The sequence below is a fragment of the Aythya fuligula genome, chromosome 2, assembly GCF_009819795.1.
Source record: "Aythya fuligula isolate bAytFul2 chromosome 2, bAytFul2.pri, whole genome shotgun sequence".
NCBI classification, from domain to species: Eukaryota; Metazoa; Chordata; class Aves; order Anseriformes; family Anatidae; genus Aythya; species Aythya fuligula.
Genome location: NC_045560.1, coordinates 141,503,527 through 141,519,240, shown reverse-complemented (window position 1 = coordinate 141,519,240; position 15,714 = coordinate 141,503,527). Strand labels below are relative to the sequence as shown.

The following is a 15,714-nucleotide window of genomic DNA, read 5'->3' as shown; positions in this document are numbered from 1 at the left end:
GTGCCACCTCCTGGGCTTCTCCTGCAACCTCTCCTCGGCAATCAGCAAGGCAAAAACCCCGCTGCAACAGGCACACTCGTCTAAGCAACTGCGTGTCGCAACAGCTCTGAGTGGTAGCTTTTCGAGTATTCTTCTAATTAGGAGTATCAAGATTTAGGTTCAGTCAATTCATTATTCATCGCAGCCAAGTCAGTAGCATACAATTGCTCAGTTTCTGCTTATGCTTTCTACAATTCATAACCTATTAAGACACTTACCTCACGTTGAGGTTCCCTCAAACTAAGTATTCTCACTTCAAAGCCAGTTTCCATATCCTCTGTTCATCATTATTCTCTGCATTATTTATAGACTTGGCTGATACTGCTGTTACAGATGCAAGTTTAAAATCTATCATCTTGAAACTTATGTTGCCATATTACTGAATCACACTTAAGTTTCAAAAGGCCCAAACATCCACAAAATTAAAAATTACCAGTGATGTGGCAAAGCTAGAAAAGACATTTTCGTGGATCAGAATAGTGAGTCTTTGTAATTAAAGTAAATGTGAGAAGAATTACTGATGAAAGATAAAAATGCCTTTGTTTGAATAATTCAACCTTTGACCAGTTACTGAGGATGTGCAACATAGGTTAGAGACTTCTAACCACTCGTTCCCCAGCAACAAAGCACTAAAGAGGAAGGGCACCAGGAGCTTCATACAGGCTTTTAATTTCTTCATGCTATCAGGGTACTTAGGGAAAATGAGAAAGACTGTGCTCATTAGCACGTCATATCCCATCTTCCACCAAATTCTTTCCCCTTCCGCATTTTTCGTTAAACATGTTTTTTTTGTTGTGTTTTTGCTGTGTGTGTGTGAGGAGAACCTGAACAGCTCTACACAACTGTACAGTACTGGATTATTAAAAACTAAAAAGTGAAATAGATGATACTGTGTTACAGTATATTGATCAGGAGCCATAGAACCACAAGTCCACTTTTTTTTTTTTTTATTAAAATAACACCAAGAAATTGATTCAGTGCAAGGAAATTTCAACTCATACAAAAAAAAAAAGAAACAAATTTCGATCATTAAGCATGGAAACTGAGTTCCAATCCTGACACAACTGACATAATGCAGAAACAGTAATACTGTATCCAAGACGACTGCTGTAGTTAAAGGTTGGCATGCTGAGCGAGGAAGGTTCTTATTCTTTGTAAGAGTTCTTTCTTCACACTGTCTGGTACCAAGGCTGAAATACATAAGAAAGCAAGAAATTAAAAAGACAAAAGGGAAAATATGCTAATACCAAGCAGGTTTCTGTATGACCATAGTCAAGAAAATTTGAGAACTTGAGGAAAAGGATTATTCAACAGTAGCAAGGACATAATGACCAGAAACTGCTTTGATCATCCTGGATACTTCTTTCATTCAGAAATTTAAGAGCAAAGATCTCAGCCATGACCACTGAGTGAAGGTATTAAGCACATTACCTTGAATATCTACTTTTTAAGACTGAATGAAGTTTCACCCATTAAAACCAAAGCTTATTAGAGAGTCCAAGAAAAACTATATAAAGAAATGTGTTTCCTGGATCTATGTCCCAGTGGAGGCTGGTAATGACTATTTGCTGGTGTCCCTCAGGGGTCTGTCCTGGGACCAGTACTGTTTAATGTCTTCATCAATGACGCAGACAGTGGGATTGAGTGCACCCTCAGCAAGTTTGCAGACAACACCAAGCTGCGTGGTGCAGCTGATACACCCGAAGGAAGGGATGCCATCCAAAGGGACCTGGGCAAGCTGGAGAATTGGCCCCATGAGAGCCTAACGAGGTTCAGCAAGGCCAAATGCAAGGTGCTGCACCTGGCTCAGGGCAATCCCAGAGAGCAGCGCAGACTGGGAAAACTCACTGAGAGTTCTCATTGCAGCCTTTCAGAACTTAAAGGAGGCTTATGGAAAAGATGGAGAGTGACTTACATTTACATAGGCAGATAATGATAGGACAAGGGGGAATGGTTTTAAACTAAAAGAGGGGAGATTTAGATTAGATGATAGGAGGAAATTCTTTACTATGAGGGTGGTGAGGCGTTGGAACAGATTGCCCTTGGAAGTTGTGGATCCCTTATCTCTGGGGGTGTTCAAGGTCAAGATGGATGGGGCTTTGGGAAACAGAAGACATCTTTATAAGACATTTTAATACATCTTTACCTCATACCCAAAATTTTGTTGGGAGCACCAAATCAATCATCAAGTTGAATACAGACTCATGACTAAATAACATAATCTGCAGAAGTAAACACACAGCTCATTACAACTTTTGAATGGCTATTACACAACACCCATTTACATGTCTTATTCATAATTAAAATCAAGGTATTAATGTTTTTCCTTGCATCCAACACAGACAAGTTCATAGTTTCCATATATAATACATTAATGAACATACCTACCTGTACTGCAAGAATAACACCCATTCTTGTGTTTTCTTACCTCTGCCTTTTGGAGTGATTTCTGCCACCAGGTCGTCAACAGTGACATGCTCTAATCCTTTTTCTTTGATGACATCTGGGGAAGACCAAGACAGACATCTGAAGTCTTAATTCATTCAGTAGAAGACAAAACCTCTGTCAATGATTAAGATATAAAGCCTGCAGGTATCAGAGCAGCCTAGAGATTCTGACCTAGATGTAGGTTATTAACTCACTACCTACTACATTGCTCAGTGGATTTAGTCTCCAATTTGTGCCATAGGCTTCAGGATGGAAGCTTACTACTACTGATGTATCTCAGCCAGCTCATAGTTTAAAATCAAATATTGGAAGGTTTAAGTTTATCTGAGCATTACCAGATGATGTGCACATTACTAGAGCATTTTGGAGTTTGCAAGCTAGCCTAAACATCTCTTCAAAATCATTATTTACATTACAGTGAGAAAGATGCAACTGGAAAAAGTTTTTTACTGCACAGAGGCAGTAAACACTTACAACTCTTCCTAAATAGATTATAGAGCTATGTTGCTTAAACTTCAGGACAGTAAAAAAAAACAAGTTTGAAAGGTATAAATCTGCCACAAAATAAAAGCAATGCTTAAGACATCCCATATACACATACCTGCATTTTAACAAATTGCCTACTTATACTACCTAGAGGGCTACTGAAAAAAATGCAGAAGTCAATGCTGAAAAGCCTCAATTCAGAAGCACAAACCCAACACATTTTGTTTAAACATGCACGTTTTAACTGTATGTCAGTATTTTTGAGAAATGGAGAATCCTAGTCTCCAAGGTACCAAATATATTTTCTGAACTGACATCATGATTTGTCAACTATTTTGGGGCGTTAAATTCCTAAAGAAATTTATTTTGGATTGCTCAATTATTGGCCCTTATCCACACAGGTGAGAAGTTGTGGATGCCCCTCCTGGAAAGCGTTCTAAGCCAGGCTGGATGGGACTTAGCAACCTGGTCTGGTGGGAGGTGTCCCTATACCATTCCATGATATAGATCAAGCTACTGAAAACAGACAAACAAAACCCCTCTGTTTTCTACTGGAGGTTATTATGCCCTTAGTAAGGACAACTGAACTTACATCTGCCTTCTCAGCAGCTGCAGTTACAGTTCAAAATACAAACATAAATTCAGTAATTCCAAATAACTTTACTACAGCAGATTACAAAACGTATAGTTGAAAAGGCATATATACATTCCCTTTATTATCCGTACTATTGAAATGAGTAATCTGTGGCACTGGCATCAGGCAGACAGCCATTTCAGCCTTCTCTGCAACTTCACCTATGAAAACAATTTGTCATACACAGCCCCATAAAAATTTCGGCTGATAGACCAAATCAGAATTAAAACGAAAGCTCAAAGGATATGTTATTTACACTAAGCAAATTTGACCATGTAGTAATACTTCTGGAGGCTGAAATACTATTTATAAAATAACAGTTTCATACAAGTCAGTAAACTGTAAAAATGATAGTTAATTCAACGCTGAAATTGTGGGTATGCAGAAGTTCATCAGCTTGTTTTCTCTCAGTTAGGCAGATGATCTTACTTTCATGAATTGTATTCAGAAGTAGTAAAAATGCACATTTTTCACTCCTGTATGCAAATGACACAATTCTTTTATATTTTTAAATTGTGTAAGAAATTGTCTTTCTCAAAAGAAAATGCTGTATGGTCATGAAAATTTAGGGAACTGATTTCATTTTTTTTTTTTCCTCAGGCACTTATTGAATTTCAGATCAGAGAAGAGTTTCAAGATTTTTTTTGGCAAAGATGGCAAGATGCTTTCTTGCACATGAAAACAACTGCCAGGGATATTTTGCTTCCCTAAATACAATTTAAATCAACTGTTAGACAGTAAAAGTTTTCACATGGGACCTTTATTTGACCACAACCTCAGTTGACTACAAAGGATTATTTATTTGACCACCAATTACCTTTGCAATGTGCCTTCAACTGATCCTTCCAGCCACATTCAATTAACTTGGCTCTCAGCAAATCTTTAAGGCTATTAAGACAATAAACAAAATTATTAGGAACAGCACACATTCCCAGCAAGCTCAAATATGCTTCAGCATGAAAAGTAAGCCCACAGTTACTACTCATAGTAGAATTTCCAGACCAGCAGCAGAAATGGTTGAATGGCATGTGAATCCCACCCTGAACGGGTACCAATTTCAGTGTACTATGAGAAGGAGTTGGTTCAGAAGCTATCTTAACTCAATCTTTCTTAAGGTAGCACTGATGCTGCAACCCCAGAGAAGAGGTAGAAGCTCACAAATCACGTGAACTACCTGAGACTACTCTGTTGCAAATGTATGCTGACATTCAAAGCTGGAACATTTAGTTTAAACAAGGCTTTCAACATAAATAAAACCTTCTCCCATCCTTTCTGAAACAACAATTTTGTGCTACTTTTGTCTTCAGCTGTCTCCCCAAATTGGAGCTGAGAAACCTGACCAATTAAACAACAGAAATCTACTTGTTATATATAAGGAATCTTTTCTACTTAATTTTATCAATTAAACTGAAACAAGTTTTGCATGAGCCAGGAGTTCCCCAACACAACCTACCAGACAAAGAAGCTTTGGAGTTCTCAGGCCAACCACCCCATCCTTTATTTGAAGGGTAAAATCAGAAAAGCGGTCAGACGATAATATTTTTATTCAGCCATTTAAAATTTCGGTGTTTTCGTGGTGTTCTGACCAAGGCACCACTCCCGTCTGGCAGCAGCGCCCAACGCCCACTTACCGCTCCCGCTCCCCCGTTTCGATCAGCTTCTGGTTAATGGTGGCTCTCATCTGGGCGTCCTTATTCATGGTGCAAAGCTGACCTAGGCGGGGAAGCAGAAAGTTACGAGGCTACCGACACCGACAGGGCTGCGAGAAGACAACGGGGGGGACACGGGCGGGGGCTGCCCCGAGGAGCTGTGGCTGCCCCATCCCTGATGGGAGGGCAGGCTGGATGGGGCTGTGGGCACCCTGGGCAGGCAGGAGGTGTCCCTGCCCACGGCAGGGCTGGAGTTAGGGCTCGGGTCCCTTCCCACCAGGCCATTTTGTGGCTCCACGCCCGCCCCCTGCCACCGCTCACCCGCAGCCCCCCCCTCCCAGCGCCCCGGCCCCCTCAGCCCCTACCCCGCCCCCCCCACGGCCGGACCGAACCGAGCCGGGCCGGGCGCTCACCACCCGCTCCCTCCTCGCAGGGCCCGCTGGGAAATGTAGTTAGCGCGGCCACGCTGAGCTGGGCGCCCACAGCTCCCGGCGTGCTCCAGGGCTGAGGGCTCCTCCCGGCAGCAGCCTTCGGGGCGGAACTACAGCTCCCAGCGTGCCCCGCGGCGGCGTTGGAGTTGGCGGGCGGTGCTGAGGGGCCCCGCGCAGCCCCGGCATGGCGGCCGCCACCAGCTGCTCGCTGCGCGCCAAGCGGCTGCTGCTGGAGCCCCGCTTCGAGGGCTACAAGCTGTCCCTGGAGCCGCTGGCCTGCTACCGCCTCGGGCTGGCCGACGGTGAGCGGCGGCGCTGCGGGCGGGCGGCCCCTGCCCTCCCCTGGCCTGCCCGGCCCTCCCCTCCGCGCTGTGACAGGGCCCCGGCATGGCGGCCGGCCCCGTCCCGCTCGCTTGGCGGACACGGAGCCGCCCGGACCCGCTGGGGGCTGTGGGGAGGGCCGGGGCCGGGGGTGGGTCGGAGGGATCTGGGGTGTTGTGCCCGGTTCTGGCTCAAAAAGGACGGGGAGATGCTGGAGAGCCCAGGGCAGAGCCACGAGGGGGATGAAGTGAGTAGGGTATCTCCTTTACGAGGAGAGGCTGAGGGAGCTGGGTCTGTTCAGCCTGGGGAAGAGGAGACCGAGGGGAGGCCTTATTAATGTTTATAACATGTGAAGGGTGAGCGTTAGGAGAGCAGAGGCAGGCTCTTCTCAGTGACATCTAATGATAGGACAAGGGGCAATGGGTGCATGCTGGACCATAAGGAGTTTCCACTTAAATGTGAGAAGAAACTTTTCACAGTGAGGGTGATTGAGCACTGGAGCAGGCTGCCCAGGGGGGCTGTGGAGTCTCCTCTGGAGACATTCAAAACCCGCCTGCACGTGTTCTTGCGTGAGCTGATCTACATGCTCCTGCTGCAGCAGGGGGATTGGACTAGGTGATCTTTCGAGGTCCCTTCCAACACCTAACATTCTGTGATTCAGTTAGCGTAGTCTTACACAGTCTTTTGCAAACTGCCATTTTCCTTTGCTTGTTGTTCACAGGTGGATGGTCAGGCTCTTCACTCCATGCTCTGTTTCTTCTACTAAGCAATATCAGTGTTTAAGGTGCTGCTCTGCCAGTGGGTTAATTACCACAGTCCTCAATTTGCTGAGCCATATGGGGTATGGGCCCACATACATACCCATGCCCCCCTGAAATTGCTCAGCATTCTAGCTTTATTGATGTGTGAAATTTGAGTCTGTTGTAAGGTACATGAAGTATCTACTTTTCTTCTTTTTATTTCCTTTCTTTTTTTTTTTAAGGACCAGACAGTAACGTACTATTTGGGCAAGCTGACCTTGTCTGTACATGTACCAGGCAATACACCAGTCTTCCGAGTTATCCATTAAGAATTGCTTTTACTTTTGTCTTAAGTACTTTATTTTAATAGCGGGGCACAAGATGTGTTGTATGTGAATTGTGTATCAAAGGATGAGTGAATGAAAGTTAGACAATACTATATGTAGACCTATGATAGGACTGAAAAACTTAATGACAGTGCCATTTTTGTTATGTAGTTTAACATTTCCACTCTAAGGCTTTACTCTATGGTGTAGGTGCTGCCTTTTAAAATACCATTCAAATGTAAAATTGTGTGTGTGTGTTAGGAGCGTGTTACAGCTCTATCAGCAGTAGCAAGAACTCATGTAATGTAAGTACAGCTTCTTAGTTCTGTGTCTTGGTTTCGAGATTAAAGTTTTGCAAAGCTGGTTTTTAAGATATTTTTGGACTGTCTTGCTAAAATACAAATGTTCTTTTTGAACAAGTGAGGTGTTTCATGTAGAAATTAAGTTGTCCATTTTAATTATATACAAACATATATAAGTATATATAGTTTTATCCTTACTATGATGTTCTGTCTGTAAAAAGGTCAAACAAGCTGTGTGGTTCTCAGATAAGTCTACTGCATACCTGCTCTACACAGATGAGGATTATAGAATTTGATTAGAACATGTGACTGATGGGAGTTCCTAATGGATCTCTCCATTGAGATGTTTTCCATAATAGTTGCAGTAACCTGTGTGATAGAAGTCAGTGTGTTCTTTTTTTTATCTGCTTCCCACAGCACAAAGACCCTGATTTATTTTCAGTTCAACTTATATGGCTGTCCTGCTGAATCATTAATACTAAATTGCTGTCATTAATCATTAATACTACATTCTGATGTGTTTGTGTGTGTGTACAGCTATCAGTCTACTGGAGAATAGAAACCCATTTTCTTTTTTTCTTTTTTTCTTTTTTTCTTTTTTTCTTTTTTTCTTTTTTTCTTTTTTTCTTTTTTTCTTTTTTTCTTTTTTTCTTTTTTTCTTTTTTTCTTTTTTTCTTTTTTTCTTTTCCCCCTTTTAATTAGTAATCTGAAATCTAAACCAATCCAGGCTCTGTATGTGTCTTCTAGATGTTTTGTTTGTCTCATTCAGCCTGTCCTTGGGCCATGCACTGGTTCTTTCTCCCTTTTGTTTTTTTTTCTGCTTACTTCATGGTAGTTTCCTTATACTACAGAGATGGTCTGTACCTGGACTTTGTATTTCCTGCTCTCTGTGGTCTCCATTTGTGTTATACTGAGGGTATCTTCCCATAGCTGGGCTTGCATGTTGGGCAGAAGTAATGGGGTGAGTTGTAAAGACCAGGTATGGCCTGTAGGCCCTGGCTTTTTCGATTCACTGCACGAATCAATTAACACGCAAATTGACATTGTGTGAGAGGGACAGGGAGTTTTATTTCCTCGAATTGGGAGTGAATAATAAAAGATAATAGCTGAAGAAAATGCCAAATAATTAAGAATGCTGTCAGCATGACTAATTTATGATTTTATTTACAATTGTGCGCAGAGATAGGATGGTAGAATCTGGAAGATTAATGGAAAATGGATGCTGAATTTTGTCTTTGTTTTCCAGGAAAGAGCTTCAGCTTGCCTCAAATGACCAGGGATTTGGACTTCTGCCTCTGTGGCATCCCAAATTTCATGGCAGTGAGATGAGCATGTAGGTTTTGGAGCTACTTGGAATATGTGACAATAAATAGGTCTTGTTCTTAAGCAGAACTGAATTACCCCTTCTGTAGCTGACATATGTGCAGTCTTATGACAAACTTGAGCATTAACCATTACCTTCTTTGCTCATTAAAAGAAGTATTTTTTTATTTCTTTGCTCATAAAAAGAATGTCACATTTGCTGTTTTTAAGTTGATCTGTCTTATGAATTTAACTGCCACCTTTACAATCAAATGAGAAAAAACCTTGTTGTATGGAATCAATGCAGATTTGTACTCGTGGAGCAGGTGGCCAGCAGCATGTGGTGTTGCTGGGCACCTTATAGTGTTGTGCTTGTGGCTACAGCAATTTTCAGTATCTGACCATCGTGTCAAACTGAGTTGCAGGTAGACTAGCAGTGAATACTGTCAGGCTCTGGTTGCCGTGAATTTGCTGGTCAGATGTGCAGCTGAAGCTGAAAGAAATGTAAAACCTTGGTTTATTCATTGGATCTAATGGGAGAGCGAAATTTAATTGTGAATTTCTTAAATATATGCTCACAGTGGAAAAGAATGGTGAAATTTCGTTACAAGACATTCCCCTTTAAATACTCTGATGAGTGTGTTCTTTGTCTTCCTTACTGGCCACCCCTTCTGTCTAGTTCATCTCAACTTTCACTGGCTGTTGTCTTTCTTCACCTCACCCTGATAATATGTTTCAACTAGGAATGAGTCACACAGTGGTATGCCTTTAATGCCCAACTCTTCATGCTAAATTTTGTGTATTTTTCTCCTTATTCTCTCTAGTTTGTGTCCATAACTTTTATTCAGGTGCTACCCTTGCACTGAGTTTTGTAATGGCCTTTTGCATTCTTGAACAATGGTGTTAATAAGGTACTGCTCTGCTTGCAGTCTGCTTAGACTAGAAGTTCTGTGCTTCAGTGAAAAGTAGTTCCCCATTCACTGAATTTCACTGGAAAGTACCTGCCCCTTAGCAATGCTACAAGGCAAAATGCATTTGTGTCTTATGGAGACAAGGAAACTGATGGTTTCAAACTTTTATGGAGGTTTCCTTTTGTAGTATATTAGAAAACTGAAAAATTACATGTAGAAAAAAGAACATCTTTAAAGTCATGTTTGGGAAGTAAAGTGTGAAGAAGAAAGTGCGAGGCATGGTTTCCCCAGGCTTTTTACAACTGTAGATCAGAAATCTAGGTTTAGATCTCAGGGATGTGTGACTGTTCTTATGTTTTACTTTAATTTGTTGAGAAAGAAAAAGATAACGTACAGGTGAGTTCTGCTGTACAGCTGCTGTTAATGGAAATGGTTCTCACAATTGGCACGAGTCAGCTTATAAATGAAGGTGTGTTGCCAAAGTGACACTTTGACAAGTGCCTTGCTAGTTTTTGCAGCTTCTTCAGTTTTTATGTTCATTTGAGTGTGCAGTAGAGCACATACATTCCATACCTGTGCAAGTAATTTGATCTGATGAAAATACCTCCTGACAATGACCTATAATGAAAACATGCATGTTTTCAGCGAGCTGTATGCTTGTTAAACAGTAAGCTTGTGTGTTCTGACTATTAACATTTACTACAGTAGACAAAGCAAGCTTTTTACTCAGCAACAACACAATGATGCTGCCATTAACAATAAAAACAGTTTTGTTAATGTTAAAAGAAAAATAACTGATGATGGGTTAGAAAGATCTCTGATAGATCTCTGAAAGATCACTGATACTAGAAAATAAATGAATATTTTCCATCGGTATGAAGTGTATATGAAATACTAAATTGCTTCCACTGGGTGGCACTGCAAAACAAAGAATGACATGGAAGCATGTATGTAGTATTTGATGCCCCAAACGATATGTTAGTATAATTATTTTACAGATTTTCCAGTATTTTAAAGTCATTGTGATGTATTCAGCAATGAACAGTGTGGATTTCACACATTTTCTTCACTTTGTTTTTTCAAATTTGCTTTATGGTGTTTAATGACAGATGCAAGACTCAAGTATTCAGACAAAGTATGATAGTGTTGATATCCTTGATAGTGTTTTTTATTCAGAGGAGATATTTTGCGGTACAGAGGAATAATTATAAGGTGATCTCATTAGGATAGGAAAATCTTGCTGCTTTTGACTCTTATGAGTTGCTTTGTGTTAGTGCTTCTGCTTTTAGGTAAATTAGATATTAGTGATAATCTTGGCTTAATTAGTTTGGACATATTTTGAGTCAAATTACTTTTTTTAAACATTGTGTTGGAAACATACAGTTCTAGACGAGTGGTGTAATTTTCTTCAAGCCAGCCTGAACTGTGACACCTCACTGCAGTTGTATAATAATATTGAAAGCTGAGATTTAACGTATACATTCTGTACATTCTTTCTCATTACTGATGTGACAGTTTGAATTGATGTTCTTGGGTTTCAGCAGTGCAGATTTGGCTATCAGAAACTTAAGTAAGACTGTGTATCATTCTGTGGGAATAGCTGTCATAAACTGCTGCTTGGCAATTGGACCTCAAAGGTTGGTGCTATTGAATCAGTCCATGTTCTTGATCCAGTTCCTTAAGGCTCTTTTTCCTATGTAACTGAATCAGATGATGATCCAATTGAAATAATTATTTTCCCTTTATATTAGCTTCTATTTTGCTGGATTTTTATTTATTTTTTAATTCTTATTTTTTTTCATCTTGTACTTTACTTTTGCACTCTGCTCTGCTGGCTTTCTCCTCATTTTTTCCAAGGACCATCAGGAAAGTTGAACTTGGAAGGCCCTAGAAAGGAAAGAATGTAACTTCATCCTAGTATGAAATCTATAAACTGCCTGAGCACGTGGTATGTGATAGCAGATGGCATTTGTGTGCAGGTTTCACTTGATCACAGAATGAGTTTCAATTAATTAAGGCCAGAATAGTTGCTCTAATTATTTCTTCTTGGCACAGGGATGTATACACAGGGTACATTCTGTGAGCATTTGATAACTGTATTTGAAGCGTTATGTGACAGGACAGTACACACTTGCTTGATTTCCTGGTTTAAAATCACACATTGTATAGTTTCTGACTTGTATTTATGAAGAATTAATTACATAAGGCATCTTAAGGGATTTGGATCTCCTTTAACTGATGTCTTTATTCAGGGCTTGTCAAAACTGCAGCTGGAAAACTTCATCTTCTTTCAGCTTTTGCAAAGCTTATAGCCTCACAATCAGCTAATCAATGGTACATTGTTCCAAAGTTTCTTTTGAAAGTTATAAATTTGTTTAGGAAGCTTTTGATTTGGACTATTTTCAACATGTGTGTATATTTTAGTTAAAATTATGCCCATAACAATGTGCTTAGGGGGGTAGAGGGGAGAAGCGGAGAAACACTTTTTGTAAAGTTCTTTACAAAATGAGCCAGTTTTAGCTTTTCTGTGCTGAAAACGCTTTACATGCTTCAGTGTGTGAGTCGTAATTTCAGAAGATCAGGGAATGGATCTACATAGAAAGTAGGTGATAACTACTTGGTTTTGCTGAAAATAATTGTCTTGAATTAGGTTTGTTTTTGTCTTTGTTTACAGAATATTCATGTCACCTCTTGTCGTGCTGGGAAATATATCTCTGTGATAAAGCTTGATTGTCCAAATGACTTTAAAAGGCATTTTCACAACGCAGCCTTTTAATTTCTTTTACAGTGTCATTTATGGTGAAACATTCAAATTAGTTAAAGCAGAAATCAGAATGGGTAGCATCTTCCCCATTATGAGGTTTTCTTCCTGCTCCTTTTTTTTTTTGCTATTCCAGCTCTTTGTGGAGGGCCGTGCTTCATAGAACAGCAAGCTATGAATTGCAGAGGTGCTGAAATCTCTCCAGTGTGGTGGATGTGAATAATGATGTGAGCTGAGTGGAATTAATGCTGTCGGTTTGCAAATATCAGCAGTGATTAGGAAACTAATTGTACCGTCATTTTACAAACGTTTTCTATTCTGTGACTGGATTTTTTTTTTTTTTTAATCAGGCAGGATATGTTGCATAGTTTCCTATGGAAAAAAATAACTGCTGCTTCAGTAGGCTTTAAATAGATGCTAACGAAAAGTGTAAGAAATCTTGGTTTAAAAAGTGTAAGGTGAGGACTGCTGGATGGAGTTGTGAATGGTCCTTGCTCTGGTAAAGACAGAAGTGAAACTGGCAATTACTTCACTCTTTTTTTTTTGAGCTGAAAAGAGAAGAAAGTGTGGAAACTGGAGAAGTAGAAACTAGAATAACTATTGGGATGGGTTCACTTTGTTAGCCTTGAGGTGCTCTTCCCATGCTGGAGATTTGAAGCCTTTTCATCATGGGCTGACAGAGTTCCCATCTCCTAACTTTCTGAAGGACTTTTCTTGGCATATGAAGGGTGAGAGAGACTTCCCGCAGGGAAATGGAGGATCCTGGGCTGACTGTGGGGGCGGCTGAGCAGTTGCAATCTGTCTGAGACTATTTGGGAAGGATGGGCTAGACGCTTGCTCACGTCTTTGCTAGAACTTGAAGATTTTCTGCACTTGGATACATTGGGAGCAGAGCTGTTCAGTCTCCATATAGACGTGGGATAGCAGGAAGGAGCTGCAGCTAGGTTAAACTAGGTTAGTCTTGCAAAGATAATTCCAGCTGAGATTACTGGTAGCTGAGGGGAGGTTTTTAGTTGGAAACATGTTGCTCAAGGATGCTTTTAAGTAGCACAATTCCTGTCCTCAAGGAGGCATCATTATTAGTGAGCAGCTGTTCTTTGCAGCCTCCTTCAGACAAAACTTACACTGTAATTTTGATGGTGGTATCCTGGAGATTTCTGAAGATTTCTTCAACCTCAGTGGAAGTGCTAGGAACATATTGTTTCAGTAATGACCATGTGCTAATTCTGCTCTGTACTGTATTAATCTTTTGCTTTGCAAGTGTTGGTAGTTTGGTTCAGAATTTGAGATTATAAAATTCACATAGTTGGATGTTTTTTTTTTGTTGTTGTTGTTTGTTGTTTTCTTTGAGTTACAGTAGAGCAGGATTGTTTTCCTTTACTGTAATACCATGTGTTTATCAAGAATGATTTTTCCTCTTTACAAGTAGACTTAAAAGTGAGTTTTACTCGGTGGTTTCTTGGGTATTTCCATGTTGTGAGGATTATTGACAAACTGGAGAGATCCAACACGTGTTGGAATAGGCAGTGTGGGACACCTTTAGTGGTGGTAGTTGATCCATTATCACAGTGAGTGATTGTGGTGACCTTTGGTGTGGATGGCTTGCTTTCCAAATTTATGGTGAAATTTTAAACTATACATAATGTATTTTTCTTCAAATAAACCAAGGCTGTGGGCTAAGGATGGACAAATTATTTTTAAATTCTTAATTGGAACTTTAAATTATTCAATTTTCAATTTTAAAACGTTGTTCTTTTTTCACAGCTGTAGCAGAAGTGAAACTCCGTGATGATCAATATACCCTTGACCACATGCGTGCTTTTGGCATGTATAATTACCTTCACCTTGACTCCTGGTCCCAGGATAATGTCTACTATGTTGATCAGTCTGGAAGGGTTATGAATTTGTCAGTGACTCTGGTAAGAACAAACTTATTTTTAAAATAACTGAATTTGAAATGGTAGGGGTAGAAAAATCAAGTAGAAAATACTTGTCAAGGAGAATCTGGATGCAAAATCAGAGGGAAAGCTAATGCCAGATAGAGAGGTAGATCAGACAAGAATGGTGTTTACCAGGAAGGATGAAGGGGGTTAAGTGAAATTTCTGACATCTTTCATTAAAGGTACTTTACTAGCATTGCGCTGCGTTGGTATTGCAGTCGTACGGCATCGTACTCCGTGATGGGGAAGGCAGACATATGGTGACAAGCTGAAGAAGAGAGCAGACGCTGCTTTTCCAGTTGCCAGCTGTTCCTCCTCTGTTTTTTTTGGATGTTTGTCTGTCTGCTAATGTGCAAATCCAGTCCTTGTAGATATAATTCTAAACTGCACAGCTTCTTTCTCCCTTTATAAATAAAAGCGTGCATAGGCTAATAACTTGATCTGGGCATCACTCATTGCAGGCAAAAAGATGCCAGTGGCCTTGGGCAAACATGAAACAGTGTAAGCTAGACCAAGTCTGGAAAACAGGACAGTTCTTTGTTGTTATATTGATGTTCTTACACAATTGTAAATTGTTTTCCATTTTTTTGAGGCATTTTGATGCATAGATATGCTAATTCTACTGCAAAGACATTCTTTATTCTGAAGGGACATATGGACACTAGGTTTCTGGTATGTGCAGTGGTAGTACTTGTTTATTAAGGGATAAGAGACTTACTGGTGGTGACTTTGGAGCTATCACAATGTCTTGGAGTGTATAATTTAGAGTAAGATTGTATCTCTGACGATTATGACTTGTACCCTGTTAAAGGTGTGCTTACAGTTTTTCATTAGAAAGTAGGGTTTTGTTTGTTTTTGTGACGATTTTGACTCAATCCTTCTGACTCACCAAGTATAGCTTCTTAAATAATCATCTATGCAGAAAGGAAAGTAAAAAGTCCATAATTGTAGACACTTGTTAGCTAATTTGAATAACAATATTTCATTCATCACCAGTTATTTGGTTAACATTTTATGTTGAGAAAGGTCATAACGTGTAGGTACTTCCATTCTCATCCTAAGATGTGTTCTGGCACTAATTGATTCAGAGCTGCTGTTTGATTTTTTATGTTTAAAAAAACTAATTTTATATAACAAGTCAGTTGAGATCTGCTATGGGTTTAATATAATTCTAGAAAATACAGCGTGCATCACATTAGTACTTCCCTCCTTCATAAAGCTGTTCCTGTTTCATTCATGTATGTTGGTGGGGCAGCCTCTTCCAGTTTCTGGATTCTGACTTTTGGAATCATGTTGGTTGACATAAAATTAAATAGATTGTGAGAGTGTGAAATAGAAGGTATCTTTACATCAGTTAGGAGGAGGAGAACATATTTAACCTCTTGTTAATTCACAGTAGTGGTATACTGCTGTGTTGTTTAAGT

General features: G+C 40.1%; 2 protein-coding genes across 6 annotated transcripts in view; one reads left to right on the top strand and one right to left on the bottom strand.

Moving 5' to 3' along the window:
• Positions 1-969: 969 nt before the first annotated feature.
• Positions 970-5,733, bottom strand: ENY2 (ENY2 transcription and export complex 2 subunit). 4 transcript variants are annotated; one of them, XM_032182023.1, is made up of 5 exons: positions 5,670-5,733; positions 5,239-5,320; positions 4,425-4,495; positions 2,468-2,542; positions 970-1,229 (listed from the first exon to the last, which is right to left on the bottom strand). In XM_032182023.1, the coding sequence occupies exons 2-5, from the start codon at positions 5,304-5,306 to the stop codon at positions 1,153-1,155; spliced, it is 291 nt and encodes a 96-aa protein (XP_032037914.1). In that variant the 5' UTR covers positions 5,307-5,320; positions 5,670-5,733; the 3' UTR covers positions 970-1,152. The 4 variants fall into 4 exon arrangements, with proteins under 4 accessions (XP_032037914.1, XP_032037915.1, XP_032037917.1 ...); XM_032182024.1 differs by having other exon boundaries at positions 5,649-5,721; XM_032182026.1 differs by lacking the exon at positions 5,670-5,733 and adding an exon at positions 5,644-5,658.
• Positions 5,734-5,858: 125 nt separating this feature from the next.
• The window catches only part of NUDCD1 (NudC domain containing 1), a 36,799-nt gene continuing 26,943 nt past the window's right edge, over positions 5,859-15,714 (top strand). The window contains exons 1-2 of one of the 2 annotated variants that reach the window (XM_032181418.1): positions 5,859-5,989; positions 14,115-14,269. In XM_032181418.1, coding sequence (XP_032037309.1) covers positions 5,872-5,989; positions 14,115-14,269 — 273 coding nt within the window. In that variant the 5' untranslated portion in view covers positions 5,859-5,871. Of the gene's footprint in view, positions 5,990-8,627; positions 8,710-14,114; positions 14,270-15,714 lie in introns of those variants that run through there. The other variant, XM_032181419.1, reaches the window with a different exon arrangement.

Excerpts from the sequence above, each read along its gene's own strand:
- ENY2 (XM_032182023.1), bottom strand. The coding sequence starts at position 5,306 with ATGAATAAGGACGCCCAGATGAGAGCCACCATTAACCAGAAGCTGATC. Across the intron at positions 4,496-5,238 it reads GAAACGGGGGAGCGGGAGCG|CCTTAAAGATTTGCTGAGAG; the intron begins GTAAGTGGGCGT and ends TTGTCTTAATAG. Across the intron at positions 2,543-4,424 it reads GTTGAAGGCACATTGCAAAG|ATGTCATCAAAGAAAAAGGA; the intron begins GTAATTGGTGGT and ends GGTCTTCCCCAG.